Here is a 17,500-nt window from a genome sequence, read left to right on the forward strand (position 1 = left end):
AAAAGCATAAAAGTTATATAGTTCACTGAGAATGTACACACACACAAATACTTTTTCTTCTCAAAATACTCCAAAGACTTTCAGTATGTTTTACAACAATGGAAATTAATATTTAACTTCTTAAAACAATAGCAATTAGTTATTAACAACTCCTGTTAACCGTAATGGAAAAAATTAACCGTTAGCCTTAAAAAAGCCAAAATATTAACCGTTAACCGTAAAAGCCACTACCCCATTGAGACCCTCTAGTAAAGGTATTTCATCGCGGTTACTGACTATGCGAGAAAAGAAGGTCTTACCAAGGGCTTTTGAAATCCAAAAACAAAATTGGGGGGAACCACGCATTTTTTTTTTTTTTTTAGACATGATTAAGCTTCAATTTGGGAAAAACTGTCATAGATTGTTATACATTTTAAGATCTGCTTTTCCCGCATAGTCATAAACGGCACAAAAGCACTGCTTTATCAAGATTATTACTACTATTATATTATTAATATACCTCCAGCCTGAAAAAAAAAACGTTTTCTAATTCAGGTAGAACTTCCCGTATAGTCCATTTTAGGGAACCCCCAGGGGCTAATACATATATATATCTAAGCAACGTTTTCGTTGGTGTTGTCCTCGTGGTTAATCAAAAAGTATGTTCATTTATTTAAAGGCTGTTTGTCCGAGACACGCCAAAACAAATTATGATTGAAGACGACATGTACGCTATGGGCGTGAATGTCTTGGAAATTTATCGCAAATATTCAATGTTTCTCTTCATGCACTGCTTTTAAAGCCAAAATGACTTGGTAGCTGCGGCCTGAAGGTCTTGTGACAGTTTCCATGGTAACGTTTATAAACCCTCCTTCGGTGAGTTTTTCTACATAGGGCTCAGGGCGCCAGTGAGGCCCATATTTCATAAATCCTTTACTATTAGTCTCCTTTAGTCTGTCATGTATGAGACCTGTTACCATCAAACCGCCCGGCTTCATGACTCGTTTAAGTTCTGAAATTCCCTCATCAAGGTTTGGCCAGAAGTAGTAGCAATTTGTGTGAAACACGCGATCAAAAAAGTTGTCTGAGTATGGAAGCTCCACGACGCTGCCTAAATGGATTTCCAGCTTTTGTCTTTCAACTGCAGATTTGAATTGTTTCTTCACGTAATTTACCTGGTAGTAAATAATAGGAGGACATTTTTAGTTACTGAAATATATAGTCCGCTGTTTAGGGCAAACATGTGTCACTTCATGTGGAGGCCCGGTTGAGGACTCCCAAATAAAAGTGACAGGGGTGATCGTCGTACCTCTTAGTGGTTACGATTCGTGGTTTGGTACCCCTTAGGGTGCTAAAATCTAAAATGACTTCCGTCGGAGGTATGATGATACCTTTGAGAGTATTGAGTCGAAAAATTTGACAAGAACTATAAATGCCAGTCAACTGATTTGGTTCCCTTTTAGGGGTAAAAAATGGTTTGAAGATCACGCCAAAAAAGCAGAATTCTGGTACCTTTTAACTGGTTCCTTTCAAAATTTCCGACGATCACCCCTGTCACTTTATACGGAAGTTTTCCCCCGGGGAGGGGGTGGAGGCACGGTGGTGTAATGGTTAGTTAACGCGCCGGACTTTCAATCAGACAGTCGGAACTACATCTGTGTAAACTTGTATTTGGTAAAGGTTGGTTATCTCACCAATAGTGCAGGTGCTTGTGGAAAATAAAAAAATTAGTAAACAGGCTACGGCCTTCAAATACAGTGCGATGCACAGTGATCTTCCATGTGAAAATAAAGATAAGAGAAAGAAAAGACAAACTATCGGAAGATCGGAGGGTCAGTGATTCGAAACTAGCTTGGTCTCTTCTTTGCTGTGTTGTTTCCTAAGCAAGAAAATTTACTCAACATCGTCTCTCTTCACGGTCACCCAGGTTTAGAAATGGGTACCGGCGACATACTGCTGGGGTAACCCTTTGATGGACTGGCATTCTATCCAGGGGGAAGTACAATACTCTTAGTTGCTCACGCTACATACACGGAGTTAAGCCCTGGGCCCAGTTGTTCAAAGCCTGGTTAAGCTAATCCTGTGTTAACATAAACTTTGATTCAAGTTTAATGACTAATCAATAAAGATTCTTCCAAAAGATTATTATTCTTTGGTTTTGACTTGGACTTTTCTTTACCATTAGCTTAAAATTAGCTCTTAAAAACGTTTAAAATAAACGAGATGAAAACTCGGTTAATTTTTAAACGGGGATTAGCGTTAATCGGCTTTCAAGCATGCGGGCCCTGGTCGTATGGGCCACTTGCGTCGACTCATAGTAACTGAACTCTGTTAAAGCCAATTGGATTTCCAGTTTCTTCCTTTCCATTGCAGATTTGAATTGTTTCTGGACTGCATGATTTTACTTTGCAGTGGTAACAAAATAGACTGCTCACAGTCCCCCTATTTTTCCATGGGATTCTCGAGACTAGCGGGCTTCGGTGGAGCTGGCTGCCATCTTGTGCGAGCACTATCTGGGGAAAGTGTCTAAACTACCGAGGGGGGTGGGAACGAACCCCCACTCCGGCTCCCCTCGGTAGTTTAGCCACTGACTCTCCCCAGATTGAGCTCGCTTTTACAAACCAAGATGGTGGCAACTCCATCGAAGCATACCAGTCTTGAGAATCCAACGGAAAAATAGGGAAAACTTCAACATCACCTGCAGGAGCCCATGGCTCCTGTCACCTGTCATTTGAACTGTTGAGAATCACCCCACCCTCCCTCATAAGGGCCACAAAGCTGTCCCGACACACCACTATTAAGAGCTCAAATTGTTAATGTCTCTTCTTGAAGACAAATTTTCAGCTTCAATAAATCACTATTCATGCTTTACAGATTGTGATTTATTAATGACATCTTTAAAACTCCTTTGTTCAGCTTATTTAGAGTGAGCCATTCACTCACCATTCACTCACAAAGACAAAATCCTATGCTTGAAAAACTCCTCAACTCCCACAAACCAGGAAAAACCGGGTATATTTGTGTTTTGCCAGACCAAAAGAAACATCGGGTTCAAATTGCTCACCCCACCACTCTAAGGCAAAGAACAAATTCACTACTCCCTGGGGGGGGGGGGGGATGTTGACGGCTCAAGTTGATCATCGTATAAATGGTTCGGTAAGCAAACATGACAGATTCCAAGAATAAGTATTTGCTAAGCATAAAATTTTGGCTTAACTTTACATCTGGGCTCGATTACCAACTGCCGTTAATTAGGGAAATGAGCCCACCCTCCTCTTCCCAGTCTACCCGAGGGAGCAGCAGCAATCAAATCTTCAATGTTGCACCTTCCTTTAATTAAAATCTGAGCACCCCCGCATCACCCCCCTTCCGGAACACACGCAGACACCCCTAATAAGTTTAGGAGAACTTTAATTACCATTTGTTCAGAGATGTCAACGCCATGAACCTTGCCATTTCCATGTTCCACTTTTTTCAAGGCAGCCTCTAATCCAGCTCCGGGACCAAACCCAACCTCAAGGATCTGATGATCGGGTTGAATATCCAGATGTTTAACAACTTTATTTTCCAAGCTTGTGTTGGCCTTTTCAAGCATGAACTGTAAAACATTTAATAAACACAAAGGTTAACTGGCGTAACGTTTTATTCTGGGGGTGGGTAGAAAGCAGAACAGGCATTAATTTTTTTGCGTTTTTCAGGGGAGCGGAGGCAAGCACGAGGCGAATGCAGAGCGCGAGTCATGTACCCCTTGCACTTGCCTCTTCTCCTCTGAACACCCCCCACCCCTCCCCCCCCCCCCCAAAATAATTATAATGCCTGTTCTGCAGGCTAGGGGGTGGGGGTGGAGACTACTCCCATATATATGCTATATAGGTATGTGCTACTGTGAAGGGTATCTTTCTCAAGCAGTTTAGTCTAGGTCAAGGTATAGAAATCAGACAGTTTTGGTCCAGAATTAAGGGTATCATCAAGACAAATACAGTCTGGAACAGGTCCAGGGGTGGGACGACAAATTAAGGTCAAGGTAGGGTAAGGAGTTTTGGTGTCTCATTTAGAATTGGGTGGCAAAATGTAGCCTGCGAACACAGACGCCGCCACACATATTTCCTGCTGTTGCTTCTTTCGGCAGAGAGAAGTGACAGCCAGAAATATGTCTGCATTTGCAGGCTAGGCAAAATGTAGCTGAATGTGGCCTGGTATAGCCCCAGTGGTACACCCCCAACCAATTAAACTTCGCTGAGTATCTCATCCCCTTAAAAACACACTAGGAGCAACATTCTGATCACATTTGGTTATTGCACAACTAATTCTAAAGTGCTGTAAAATAAGGAATAATACAAAATTAATCATAATTGAAGAGTCCGAAAAATGATCAGGTCAGTATGCCTGAAGGGACATCAGTATTCCTCGTGGAGTAATAATAAACACTTAATGACTCATGCCCAGGTCTTGACTGGGTTAATTCTGTTTCCTTCAAGGGAAACAAAATTCCCGAGGAACCAGTCATTAAGTGATTTGCTATATATAGCATTATAACAAAGACATCAGATTGAAGGGGCCATTTGCAAACAAAAACAAAAGACAAACAAAACTTTGAGAAATGCTGTAAATCTAATGCAACATCATGCCACCCTCACGCATGCTCTGTTCACGTGCAAAAGCAGTCAACATTCGCGGTTAACAGTTTATTGTTACCTTGTGAAATCACAGTATTAATTTTGTAATGTTACAGGCTTGTGGGCTTTTGGCAGCAAACAGTTCTATTGTTAGATGTCATGTGACTATGAACTAGCGAAATATGAAAGACTGTACTTTGGCAGGAAAAGCTTCAGCTTTATAACAATGCAGCTTAATAAAGATACCTCTCAGTTTTGAAACTGTCTTAACTTTGTTCTCTGGGTCCCCCTTCTTCACACCCCCTGGGAAGTGAAATGCTGGAGAGACTCTGGGGTTGAGGTTGAGTTAACAAATCGACGGCAGTTTTCTATGGTCTATACTCTTATAGACCATAAAATGACGTCAAAAAATGTTCAAAACTCAAGTGGAACCACGAGCCGCAGGCGAGTGGTTTCACTGCCAAGTTTTGGATATTTTATGGCGTCATTTTATGGTCTATAAGAGTATAGACCATAGAAAACTGCCGTCGATTTGTTTTTTACAATAACATGGAAAAAGTACGAGCGGAATTGACTATTTTTTTCGTTGAGAAAGCGCGTGCGTTACATCTGACGTCATTTTTATTGTCTGTACTCTTATAGACAATAGCCACGAGCCAATCAGCGCGCAAGAATTTGGACAGTTATTGTAAAATCCATATTGGCTGCACCATTAACATATGCATGCATTAATTAAAACAAATAGAAAGAATAAACTTCTTATTAATGAAACAGGATCTAAATCATGTGTAGATTTTTTTTGGGAGTGTTCCAAGGGTCTTTCTCAATGTAAACCTTTTTCTCTTCACAAAATTGTCTGCCGAAAGACATTTGGAAGACTTAAGCTGCTTTTTAACCTTAACATCAGCTTAATTCAGGTAAAAAAGTTGTGCCCCCAAGGATCAATAGTTTTGAATAGAAATTAGACAGTACCAATATTTCTGGTAATAAACTAAGATGCCTTTTCTGACACTGAATTCAATGGTTGGGTGAACACTCCAATGAATAGAAAGACTCTCATAAAGTTGATTCTGCACATATACAGAGTGAAAAAATGTGCCATGGTGAGACGGGTTAATAACTAAAGACTGTTTTATTATTTATAATGGAATAGGAAAGAATTTCAAAGATAGTTCTCATGTCTGAGACTTAAGACTAAGAGTGCTTTCCATCTGACAGAACTGACTGGCCAGACCAGTCGGTCCATACATATAAGACCTACATGTAAGACTCACAGTGTAACCCTAAGCTTTCCTTCCTTCAAAGCATCCTGTGATACCAACTGCCCACAATTTGAACCCCAAAAGGAGACAAAATTAGATGTCCATAGCCCTACCCCTCTTACCAGGGAGCTCCCCCCTATCTCCCCCCTCCAGGAGTGAAGGACCAATGCAGACATGTGAACTATGTTACTTTTTTAGTTTGTTGAGGACGTTTGATGGGCAACTTATTTCCTATACTTGACAACTATAATGCTCTGCCAATACCGGTTGTAAATCTGGTCCTAGGGTTGATTGAAAGATCAGTGAAATGTTCCACCTTTTGTAGACTTGGGCTGAATTAACATGACATATTAAAGCTAAACCCTTTAACCCCAAAGATCAAAAAACAAATTCTCCTACCTTGTCCTCATTTTTTTCTTTGAAAATATGGGACTAGGGAGAAGTTTTTTAAAATATCAAGAAATTATTCACCTTGGGTGATCATATCCTTAATTCTCATGACCTTAAGGGTTGAAAAAGCATTGCGATACTTCCTCGCGAAGCGAGAGCCGAAGGCCTGAGCGTAGCGAGGTTAATAAATTTGTCGGCCCGAGCCGGCCCGAGCAGGGCTAAGCCGCACGAATTCGAAGCGAAAAATATATTTATTCCTCGCGAAGCGAGGGCCGAAGGCCCGAGCGTAGCGAGGTTAATAAATTTGTCGGGCCGAAGGCCGCGCTCGGGAGCTAAGCCGTGCGAATTCGAGCCGAACATATATTTATATATATGTTTATATATTTCCGTGAAGGTGTCCGTGCTGTTGCCTGGCAACAGTGCGCAAACAAAGTATGAATAACGTCAGACTGTCTGGCGTCGTCTGAAAAAAATTTGCATACATCGGAAAAAATATGCGTGCATGATCAAATTTCAACTGCAACGTTCATCAATATTCACTGGATACAGAACTATCTCTCCAGAATATTTTCCCTTTCTTTTAGAAATCCTTTTTGTGAAAGATTGCATTGAAAAAATTACACGTTTGTGGCCGCGCTAAAATAATTTTCCGTGGGAAATAAATTCATCGAACACGACAGCGCTGCATGCCCGTTGTACATTACGTCGCGTCAGAAATAGATTTTCAACCGCAAACTAGCCTGTGGAACAACGAAAAGACCATGCTCATAAAAAAATCCTATACCCCTTTTAATCTCCTCATTTGATGCTACAGTACGAGTAAAAAGGGTTTTCCACCCAGCCCCAGCTTCGCGAGGTTTTGCGAGTCACGTATTTCTAGTATATGTATATATATGTGTATATATGTTTATATCTTTGAAGGTGTCCGCACAATGACGACAGACTGTCTGGCATCGTCTGGAGCAAAATTTGCATACATCGAAAAAAATATATATATATGTGTATATATGTTTATATCTTTGAAGGTGTCCGCACAATGACGTCAGACTGTCTGGCGTCGTCTGGAGCAAAATTTGCATACATCGAAAAAAATGTGCGTGCATGATCAAATTTCAACTGCAATGTTCATCAATATTCACTGGATACAGAACTGTCTCTCCAGAATCTTTTCCCTTTCTTTTAGAAATCTTTTTTGTGAAAGAGTGCATTAAAGAAATTACACGTTTTGCGGCCGCGGTAAATAATTTTTCGTGGGAAATAAATTCATCGAACACGACAGCGCTGCACGCCCGTTGTACATTACGTCGCGTCAGGAATAGATTTTCAACCGCAAACTAGCCCGTGGAACTACGAAAACACCATGCTCATCAAAAGAAAATCTTATGCGCCTTTTAATCTCCTCGTTTGATGCTACAATACGAGTAAAGAGGGCTTTCCACCCAGCCCCAGCTTCGCAAGGTTTTGCGAGTCACGTATTTCTAGTACAATCTGATGTTGATCAGTGTTGATATAGGGCTTCAAATTAAAAACAATTGGTCAATCCATCGAACATTGTCCGAAGAAATTTCTCAAAACTTTTGGATCATTTTTAGATACAGTCAGGCATGTTAAGCAAAAGGACAAATAAAAAAAGACGGAATTAGCTTTTGTCCTTAAAATCTTGTCTACTGATCGCATAAAGCATCGGCTTTTTCATCAGTCCGAGGTCCATGCAATGATGGCGACTTCGAATTTTTGTAGTCGAGCCGGAAGTCATATCTGATTCCAGGTACCATGCCTGTCTGATCACCCTCAAATTAATTATCAAAAGTCACATCAAAAATCAACTCACCCTTATGAAGTATCCTCCAAGTCCCTTCGGCTCCCGTAAATTTCTTGCGATCAAATCGACAACTTTTTCTCGTATCATAGCAGCCATCGGCAGCCATTGACTTTAGCACATCTAGTTTCGGTCCCAGGTTTGCTCCGCTTCTGGGAAGAGCGGTGAGTGGGTTCGGTGAGTGCAGATAGTCGCAAACTGAGTGATGGCTGTCATTTAAATGATAAATGGGAATTAAAGGGCAACTGCGGGGTTTTGTGATAAACGCGATCGATTTAGCAACTTTATTTGAACCATGAAATTCCAGTAGTCTTCGCTAGCTGTTTACGTTATACCCGTTGTACTGCGTGTTGCAATTAAATCACTGCCGACCCGGCACTGAAATTCAATTATACTAGAATTTACTGCAAAAAGTGGTGAATAAACCTACAGACTGAGCACATTATATTACTTCAACCAATTTGGGACTTTCTTATTACCATACTGTAAACTTCCGCTTATAAGCCCTGGGCTCATACAACCTCGTAAGGGGTTTTAGATGGGCTATATCCAGGATAAACTGGCCCCGCGGGCTTAAATCCGATGCTGGCTTACAACCGGAATAAAAAAAAAACGAGTGTTGATCGAAATACGTTTTTCGTTTACTGGTTTTTAATTAAGCCTAAAAACGTAGCAATAAATCGAATTCATTTCAGTACTTGGAACAAGATTAAAATTAACAACACGAAAGAAATTGGATCTACAATAAAGCAATGAAAAGTTACTTTAATGTTTTTTCTTTTTACAATAAAGTTAAACAGTAGTTACATAAAGAGTAGATAATAAAAGGGAGTAATAAACTTATTCTTCCGCAATAATTTTTTCAATTTCTGTTAATAGTAGTACAGAGTTTTGTGGAGATGCTTAATATCACTCAAAACAAGGAAAGTTAGAGGGGGGCTTATAATTGGATGTATTTTTTGGTTTACAGGTAGATGGGCCTATAACCGGGGGTGGGGGCTATAAGCAGGAGGGGGGGGGGTGGGGGCTTATAAGCAGCAGTTTACGGTATTACCTTTGAAAACTGATCTTTTCACAGCTAAAGCAAATGAAAAAACTGGCTATATGGCCATCGTTTCCACGGCTTACCTCGTGGTGTATGAACACTGACGTCCGGATATGCAATTAAAAAAAATTCTTAAAATTAAATGCACCAACCTCGTTCCCAGGGCCTTTTCCCTAGCTTGGGGCCCCACCCCCAAGCTAGGAAAAAGTCCCTGGGAAAGAGGTTGTAAATGAACGTCAATAATTGTATTCAGAAAATGAATGATTGCTCAAGTTAATCTACATTATAATACACTCTAAATACTCAGTAGTTCTCGCTATGCCAGTTCTCTTGACGTGAAATTAGGAAACATTTTGTCGGTGGTATTTTGCAGCACGAGCGATATATGATCCCTTAGCCGTTTCATCTAACACACCTGATAACATGATGCCTGACGAAAATGTGCAACCTGGAAATGAAGTCATCGTATGATCTCGCGCACGCATCTTCGGAGACCCAGGGGCAGGTAGTTGGGTCAGAAAAAAGTCTAAACGAATATGGTAAGTTTACAAGAACTCGCTAGTTCGTTTTTGTAAACTTACCAGTTTGACTTTCTCCTTATCCGTCTATCTGCCTACGGTGTCCGAGGATGTCGCGCACGCTAGCCACGTCATAAACTTCGTCTATGACATCAAACATTTAGTTCGCTGGTTTTGATGTAAAAACAGGTCAGTTTTCGAGAGCTTAGAGAGTTTGTGATAAGCATGAGGATTTTAGCCCTGCTTGCAGGCGCGTAGCTAAGGTTTCGATAGGGGTGTTCGTTGAGGGGGGGGGGGGGGAGGGGGGTCCGAAGGCATGCTGCCCCGGAACTGTTTGAAAATCTAGGTTCCCAGAAACCACATTTCCTGCATTTTGAGACCCATTTGAGGGAAATCACAACTTTGTTTTACAGCAGCTTTTTAAGCTATATACATCATTTCGACGGCATAATTGTTTCAACTTAAACGAGAAAGTTCAATGTACATTCCGCGCCCTGTCAAGTTCTGATAGCTATTCGATCTGCTGATAGTCTTACATTAAGCTGGTAAACTGCATCATCCTCGGGTGCAGGCCTTCGAACAAATTGACTATCGCGTCAAGATTGAAAGGCATATCATATTTGATATGCATTAGAGCCAGGGCGGACAGCCTATTCTCTCCCATGGTACACCTCATGTAGTTGTTCAAACTCCTCATTGTGCTTATGGAACGTTAACATTCACAAGTGGTGACTGGAAGTTTCAGGAGCATGTACAGGTTGGTGAAGTCGTCGGGGTCAAAACAGTGATAAGGCCAATTGTACGCAGTTTTAAACTTAAAGCAGGCGGATGATTCAAAAACTGAAATGATGCCTTTCAATTTTGTTTCACTGACAACGGACATCAGTTCAACGGTGTGACTAAGCCACGAGGTTAAGGAAAGACACGATCATGTATACAAGACGAAAGTCAACTAGGTTATTTATTGAATATTGAAAATAAACAAAAACATGTATCGTTGACTTACCGCTTTTGTGGTGGGAATTCTCAGACGAAATTGTACGTAATTGCGTGTGAAACTCAATAAGGCTTGAACCATTAAGTTTGAGGTGAATCTCCTTTCAGAACAATGCCGTATTCAGAGAACAAAACGTATCGCAAAGCATGCTTTTCTATGGCTTTTTCGGGCGGATGCGGCTTTACCGCAAAAATGAAACGTCATTAAAATTTTGAATCTGTAAGGTTTCTTGACAATTTTTATTTTTACTGAGGATAAGACATAAGGCCTAAAGAACGGGTTTATATCTCTATTTTTCTTTGGTTGATGTATTTCCACCACAGGAACTTTATTTAAAAGTTTTTCTTCCGTCATTATTGATCTTCAAAGGGGGTTCGTTCGAACCCCTCGAACCCCCCCTCCTACGCGCCTGGCTTGTTACGTTTATCTTCACTTTCCGTGTGCTACAAGGGATTAAGCAACGTGCATATCGACAAGGTAAGATTTAAAACCTAATCAGTTTTTGTTTTATTTTCGCACACTTGAAAAGCTCCTCTTCACCCTTAGAACTGAACTCATTATGAAACACGCTTTGATGTTCTTAAAAATCGCCTTCCATGCTTCCTGGCCGAAAAAAACATTCCCTTACTAAGTCTTACTCAGTTAGACATTTGACAGCCTGCTTAATTTTGACCCCCCCCCCCCCCCCCCACCCCTCCAAAAAAAAAAAAAAAAAAGAAAAGAAAAAAAGAAAGAAAGAAACGGAACGAAACGTAAATTCAACAAATAGGCAAGAAGGCCTCTGGTTGCCATGGGAGTAACCAAAAATATTAAGCGCGCGTGCATTCCCTTTCTCCTCAGTTTTTAAAGCGCGCGCATCCTCGTTCCATTTATTGCAATTTCTTTAAGTTATCGTTAGCCGTTGAACAGTCTACTGTATGTATTCTACCACAATACCTTGCGAACCTAACACAGCGGAAAAGCACATAGAAAGCCATATTTTTTGCAAATTTCGTCTCTGTACTTACAACATTGCGAATGCTAGATTTGAAGTTTTTAGAACTTTTCTGTGCGTTTTATGAGCGTTTTTAGATTTTTTGCTCGCTAAGAATTATGGGTAAATGTATCAGTCACCATCTTTTTGCCGTACGATGGACTGGAAAACCGCGAGTGGTCTGGGGAGGATCGTGATGCGCGCGCATTCTCCACTCCAGACATTTTTGTTATCTGCAGCATTCTCGTCCAGAGAGCCGCCTGTCCCTCTTAGCCACCGTAAGCTGCGCCGGCTAAGAGGGACAAGAGGTTCTCGGGACGAGAATGTATCTACGCTTGTCCGCACATGTACAATATCTTAGATAGATAGATTGTTTATTAAAAAATACATAAGCAGCTCGAGTGCTGAATAGCGTATTTTTAAACTTATTAATTTTCAACAATAAAGTATTTACAATAAAACAATATATCATGTGCACATTTAATGATAAAGGACGGTCAGCGGGTGGGCGCCAGGAGAGACTATTAGGGACTTCAAAAATACATTTTTTTTATCTGCTGCCCCGTAACGGCTTGCATTGTTTTACTGCAGAACTCCTACGGTAATAAAATTCCAGTTCTCCAGAGTCCTTCGGTTAGTCCTGGTGACTAAACGCTGGCCAAAGAGCCTGAGAACTCTGGGTACGAGATTGACGGGCCCTTTCACCCGTTCCTGGACATTTGAACACATTTAATATTAATGATATGTAAAAATACCCTTCCTGATGGAAAATTGAAACACCCTGGTGGATATTTGTCTGTCCTGAAGGTGTTTTATGACGCCTTCTACAGAGGAGTGTTCCAGATTTTCCCACAGATCAAAGTCTCACCTGTGACTTTAAATAAAATTTCGGGTGACAAATGTGATTCATCTGCTGGTTTTCCTCAAGTACAACAGGAGTTCTGTACTTGATCATTGAGGCTGCTGTGCTCAACAGAGGTCGTATGAAAAATTCTTTAGGTTGCTAGCCCAGGTTAGTTAGAGGTGCCTCTCGAAAAATCTTCAGTAAATTCTCGTCCAGTTTGATGGTTAATTTGGCTTGCTTTATACTAAGTCAAGCCATTTGCGGTAAACTAATTAGCGCCCTGTGTCTAATAAAACCCATCCCCACCCCTCCCATAAAAAACTCAGTTAAGCTACGGTAACCAGTTAACGTTACTGCCAAAAGCGTTCCCGAAAAGCATAAAAAGATCACAATAACCATGCAGTGAGATCAGTCAGTTTATTCATCAGACAGACAGCCCAAGCTCTGAAGAATCGTCGGAATCTTCCGAAAAATCGTCGGACGATGATCGGAAGAGAAGCACAGAAGGTCAGTGAATATGCTTTTCATATTTAGCCGTTTAGTTATCTTTTGTGATTAAAGGGCCGAAGGTGATGTAGATTTGATCTGATAATAGGATTGATTGATCTGCATGTTCTTTAGCTGTAGATGCAAATCATCCAGTAGCATTTGTTTGCGAGTTTGTTTTTCTGAGTTCAGGCATAAAAAGCGGAAGCGATCGAGGCGCGCAAGAAAAAGGAGACAAGCCAAAAACAACAACAACAAAAAAAAGACAGTAATCATGAAACTATGGAAAAACTGAATTTGAATCTAAATACTTACGTCAAGTAGCTTCAAGTGAAAAGAGTTCCTTGTCAACAACAAACTGAAGAAAGTGTACTTCCCAGAGAGTTGTCCAAAAACATATACCACGTAGTTCCTGATTTTGTGACCTTTTTCAGAATGACGGGGAAGGATTTACAGACGATCGAGATTTAAACCCACAGTTTTAAATATATCCTATATAGTTCAGAACTGTTCAAACGGAACTCAGTTTAATTTTACTGGTGCTAACAAATGTATATAAAATTCATTTCCCAGTTGTTAACCTTCAGTTCTTCAGTTATGCGAGTAAACTTGAGATTAGAAACATCTACGTCCCAGTTGCAAGCATCTTTCAAACCAACTCAATTAAGCTAAAATCCTCCTTCTCAAGTGTATTAAAGCTTGACCAGCCTAATTATTATGCACATTTTTATTTGGAGGGAAAGCATTTGTCCGATCTCTGTGAAACTTGGCAAACAGTTTATTATCGGTGTCCTTATTAATTTTCCAAAATTTGCTGTATCAGATTCTAGTCACGTGACCTGAAAACGACTTATAACGGTTAAAATCTTTACTCAAAAATGGGGAACAAAAAGCTACATTATATCAATCTCGTATGTTGCTTACTCGATGAGCCCTTCTAAGGGCTTTATCATCCTGCCTTTTAATGATGTCCACATCTTAAGAGTAACGGTCAATTAAGGAAAATGGGTCACGTGACATGAAAAATGTCCAAATATCTTAAAAGATAAATAACGAGTACCACCTTAAAAGGCGGAATTAGGTTGGCACAGTTATACTAAACATTTTAATGGCAAACGTTTTCAAAATTTTGGAGTATAAATGTTCCCCATTTTCAAAAACAAGTTATGTGACGTCATCAACCAAGGAATGTCACGTGACACTTGGGAAGACTTTTGTTTGGTCAAGAAAGTCAGGCAGTTTATGGAATGAATTTCCTCTATAGTGTAAATTCTTTTCTCGACAGAGAACAGAGGTTCATTAAAATCTTTACTGGGGGTCTTTGAATGCCAAATAACCTAGCCTTAAAGTACTTGAGTTCCCTTCCCTCCCCACCCTCTCTCTCTTTGTTCCTATTTTGTTTGTCGATGGCTAGTCTTCTACGCAGCCGTTGTTACGGCCTCAGGCACACTAATGCGTTTTCAAAAGAGTCCGTTATCATCTCGATAAAAACGTGGGAAAATATTTTTATCCGCATCAGTCTGTGAACAGGTTTCAAGGTTGGGTGTATATAGGGCGAAGAGAAAAATCAAGCTCGGGGTCTGGAGCGAGAAAGAAAGGGGAGAGAACGGTGGCATCAAAAGAGTAGCTGAAAACTGCAAGGCTGATTATGACTGGGTAGAAAAGTTAACACGACAGCGACATGATAGAGACCAGACCGAGAATCAAAATGCAACCGTGGACAGTTGTTTCGAGCTGGTTGGCTTTCATCAGCACGGTGTAGCACAGAAAGAGTAGAACTAATCTCGTAGCCAGATCTCAGTCGGTTCGGGAATGTCGAACCGTGGGAGATCTGGATACGAGATTAGAGTAGAACAACCAACGCGAGGTCAGTTGGCTACCAAATGCACGTGGTACATTCTCGTCCCCAGGGCCTCCTGTCCCTCTTAGCCGGCGGGGCCTTCGCACGTGCCCAGCCTCCAGCGGCTAAGAGGACCAGGCGGCTCTGGGGACGAGAATGCACGTGGTAATGACTCCCTGATGGGCCCTAGGAGCTGGGGTTGCCCATCGCATCATACGGCCATCCGCCATCTTGGATAGATACTCCAATTAGATTTGAAATCGATGGCATGTGACGCTTTTTACCTCACAGTTTTCAAAAATCTCTGTTTTCAACTGTCCACGCTAGAAACAAAGTGTTTACAATCAAAGACGCGTTTTCAAAAGTCTCTCCTTTTCAAACCGTTCTCGACAGTCTCCGTCTTCATCGTCGTTCTCGGGCGTTCTAGTGCTAGCGATAGACGAAAACGCCTCAAAAAGAAACCATTTTCAAACGAAAATGCTTTAGTGATAATAGGACCCTAGAGTCGTCACGCAACGTGGCGTCCCTATTAACGGTTGCGTAGGAGATTAGGGGTGCATTTGTTTGGGAAAATCCGAATCCAGATTTTTGATCCAAGATTACTCGGATCTTGGTGCATCAAATGAACCGACAAAACCTTACCCAGAGTGTATTCGTCGGTTCCTTTGATACACCATGATCCCAGTGATCTTGGATCAAAAATCCGGATTAGGATTTTACCAAAGAAACCCACCCTAGGGGTTACCAGTTTGCTCTCACATTTGATAGAATGATGTCTGGTGGGTTGGGATCACTCAATCTATCAATGTGTGTTGGAAATTGTAGAATATCACGCCATTAGTAAAACTTCGTCGCAACGAGAAGTGTCAGGATTTGCTATCCCAGGAAAAAGAACTAACGTGACATCCAAAACAACGCCATTGGCCCTGATCACTAACTGAATTTGGGGTTAGAGGCGAGAAGCATAAATACAGATTACACAGTTATACACACAAGCTTGTTATTTTGTCTGAAACAAAGTTGTTTTACACTATCAATTTGTAAATTTTTAGACATTGTCTATCGCATTATTTCTACAGGCGATTGTACCAATAATACAACATTGCACTTCTAACTTTCTGATTGATATGCACATCGTATGTCTTACCAATTATAGTTGAAAAATTTTAACACATACTATAATTTTTTAGGTTTCTCCACGAACCATTACTAATTAAATTACACGTCGGGTAGGTAATTATGAGATATTTCAAAAATTCCCTTACAGATTGTTCTTTTAAGATATAGGTAAGTAGATATTTTTTGTTTTGTTTGAGCATCTGCCACACCGAAAAGTATTGTTCTTGCAAAGGTGAAGTTTTATTTTGAGCCGGCCAATATATTAAGGTACAAAGCGATTGACAATGGCTCCACCACCAATAACTTCACTTTCGGGCTGAAAGTGACAAGTAACAAGTAATAAAAGAAGCAATTAAGATGTATATCATGCCCAAAATACTAATCTTAGAAAAACTTACTAAAAAGCCACATTGAAAAATGTATTTGGAAATGATATAGCAACAAAGCAGCAAAGAGCGAAATTACCCTTCCAATGATACAAAACATGCAATAAACTAGGTAAAAAGTAGCTTGTTAATACAATCAACTGCATCAGGCTCTAGTGTTATAAGAAACTAAACCTAAAAGTGTTCGTTATATAATTCTTTCTGGTATAAGTTTTAATATTCAAACTGGTTGGTAATTCTCATTGTATCCACAATAACTACATTAACAACTCCTTTTCTCTATCAACATTTTAAAGGCTCAACTCACAGGAAAAAAGGTTAAAGTACAAAAAACAATTCTTCTTGATATTCAAGTTCAGGCAAAGGGAATTTTTCACTCCAATATTTGAATACGATGGTTGCCGTACTCACACACAACAATTTGGTTGTTACTTAACAATGCTACAGACAACGGACGAACAAATTCTCCTAAGTTGCTGCCCTTTGTCCCAATCTTTCCAACAAACTTACCATTCAGTTCAAAGACTTGTATTCTGTGATTATCCTGGTCACACACCATCAGTAGTCCTGACTTAGTCACTGACAAAAAACTTGGTAAATTAAACTCCCCATCCCCTCCCCCCGCTTACCAAACTTATACTTATACTCACCCTCCCTACCGAACACTTTTATACTATGATCATCAGCATCTGACACTATGACATGTTCATCACACTGAACACAGTGGACAGGTTTACTAAAAGAACCAGACCCACCTATCTTCATTAGAAAATTGCCATCAGGGGAAAAGATCTTAATCAGTTTGTTACCTGAATCAGCAACAATAATATTACCCTGACTATCCAAGGATAAACCCCAAGGATTGGAGAGCTGACTATCAAGGCTTCCTTTCCCACCAAACATACCCATGTATTCACCCTCCGCATTGAAAATCTGCACTCTACAGTTACTGCAGTCTGCTACAAAAATCTTTCCATCCTTATCAAAGGCTATTCCAAAAGGATGTTTAAATTCCCCCTGATTGCTACCCTTGCGACCAAAGGATCTTATGAAATCCGCATTACTGTTGAAGATTTGAACCCTGTGGTTCAACTGGTCAGCTACTGCTATTTCATCCCTGTTACTCACCGCCCCCAAATGTTCATTCCAACATCCACATTCGAACCTTGTTTTCCAAAAGACAAAACAGGTTTGACATGAAATGGTTTTACTAGCACAGTAAAAGG

General features: G+C 40.5%; 1 protein-coding gene and 1 pseudogene across 1 annotated transcript in view; both read right to left on the minus strand.

Annotated features, from left to right (window-relative positions):
* Positions 1 to 8,203, minus strand: part of LOC146448502 (uncharacterized) — an 8,307-nt gene extending 104 nt beyond the window's left edge. Inside the window, exons 1-3 of the mRNA XM_085102556.1 lie at positions 8,079 to 8,203; positions 3,398 to 3,577; positions 1 to 1,154 (exon numbers count right to left, since the gene is read on the minus strand). The exon at positions 1 to 1,154 is cut by the window's left edge and continues 104 nt beyond it. Coding sequence (XP_084958682.1) covers positions 750 to 1,154; positions 3,398 to 3,577; positions 8,079 to 8,165 — 672 coding nt within the window. The 5' untranslated portion in view covers positions 8,166 to 8,203 and the 3' untranslated portion in view covers positions 1 to 749. The remainder of the gene's footprint in view (positions 1,155 to 3,397; positions 3,578 to 8,078) is intronic.
* An 8,406-nt stretch (positions 8,204 to 16,609) lies between these two features.
* LOC146448503 (E3 ubiquitin-protein ligase TRIM45-like) overlaps positions 16,610 to 17,500 on the minus strand; it is a 2,306-nt pseudogene continuing 1,415 nt past the window's right edge.

Source organism: Pavona decussata, unplaced genomic scaffold, assembly GCF_977016875.1.
Source record: "Pavona decussata unplaced genomic scaffold, jaPavDecu1.1 SCAFFOLD_912, whole genome shotgun sequence".
Classification (NCBI taxonomy): domain Eukaryota; kingdom Metazoa; phylum Cnidaria; class Anthozoa; order Scleractinia; family Agariciidae; genus Pavona; species Pavona decussata.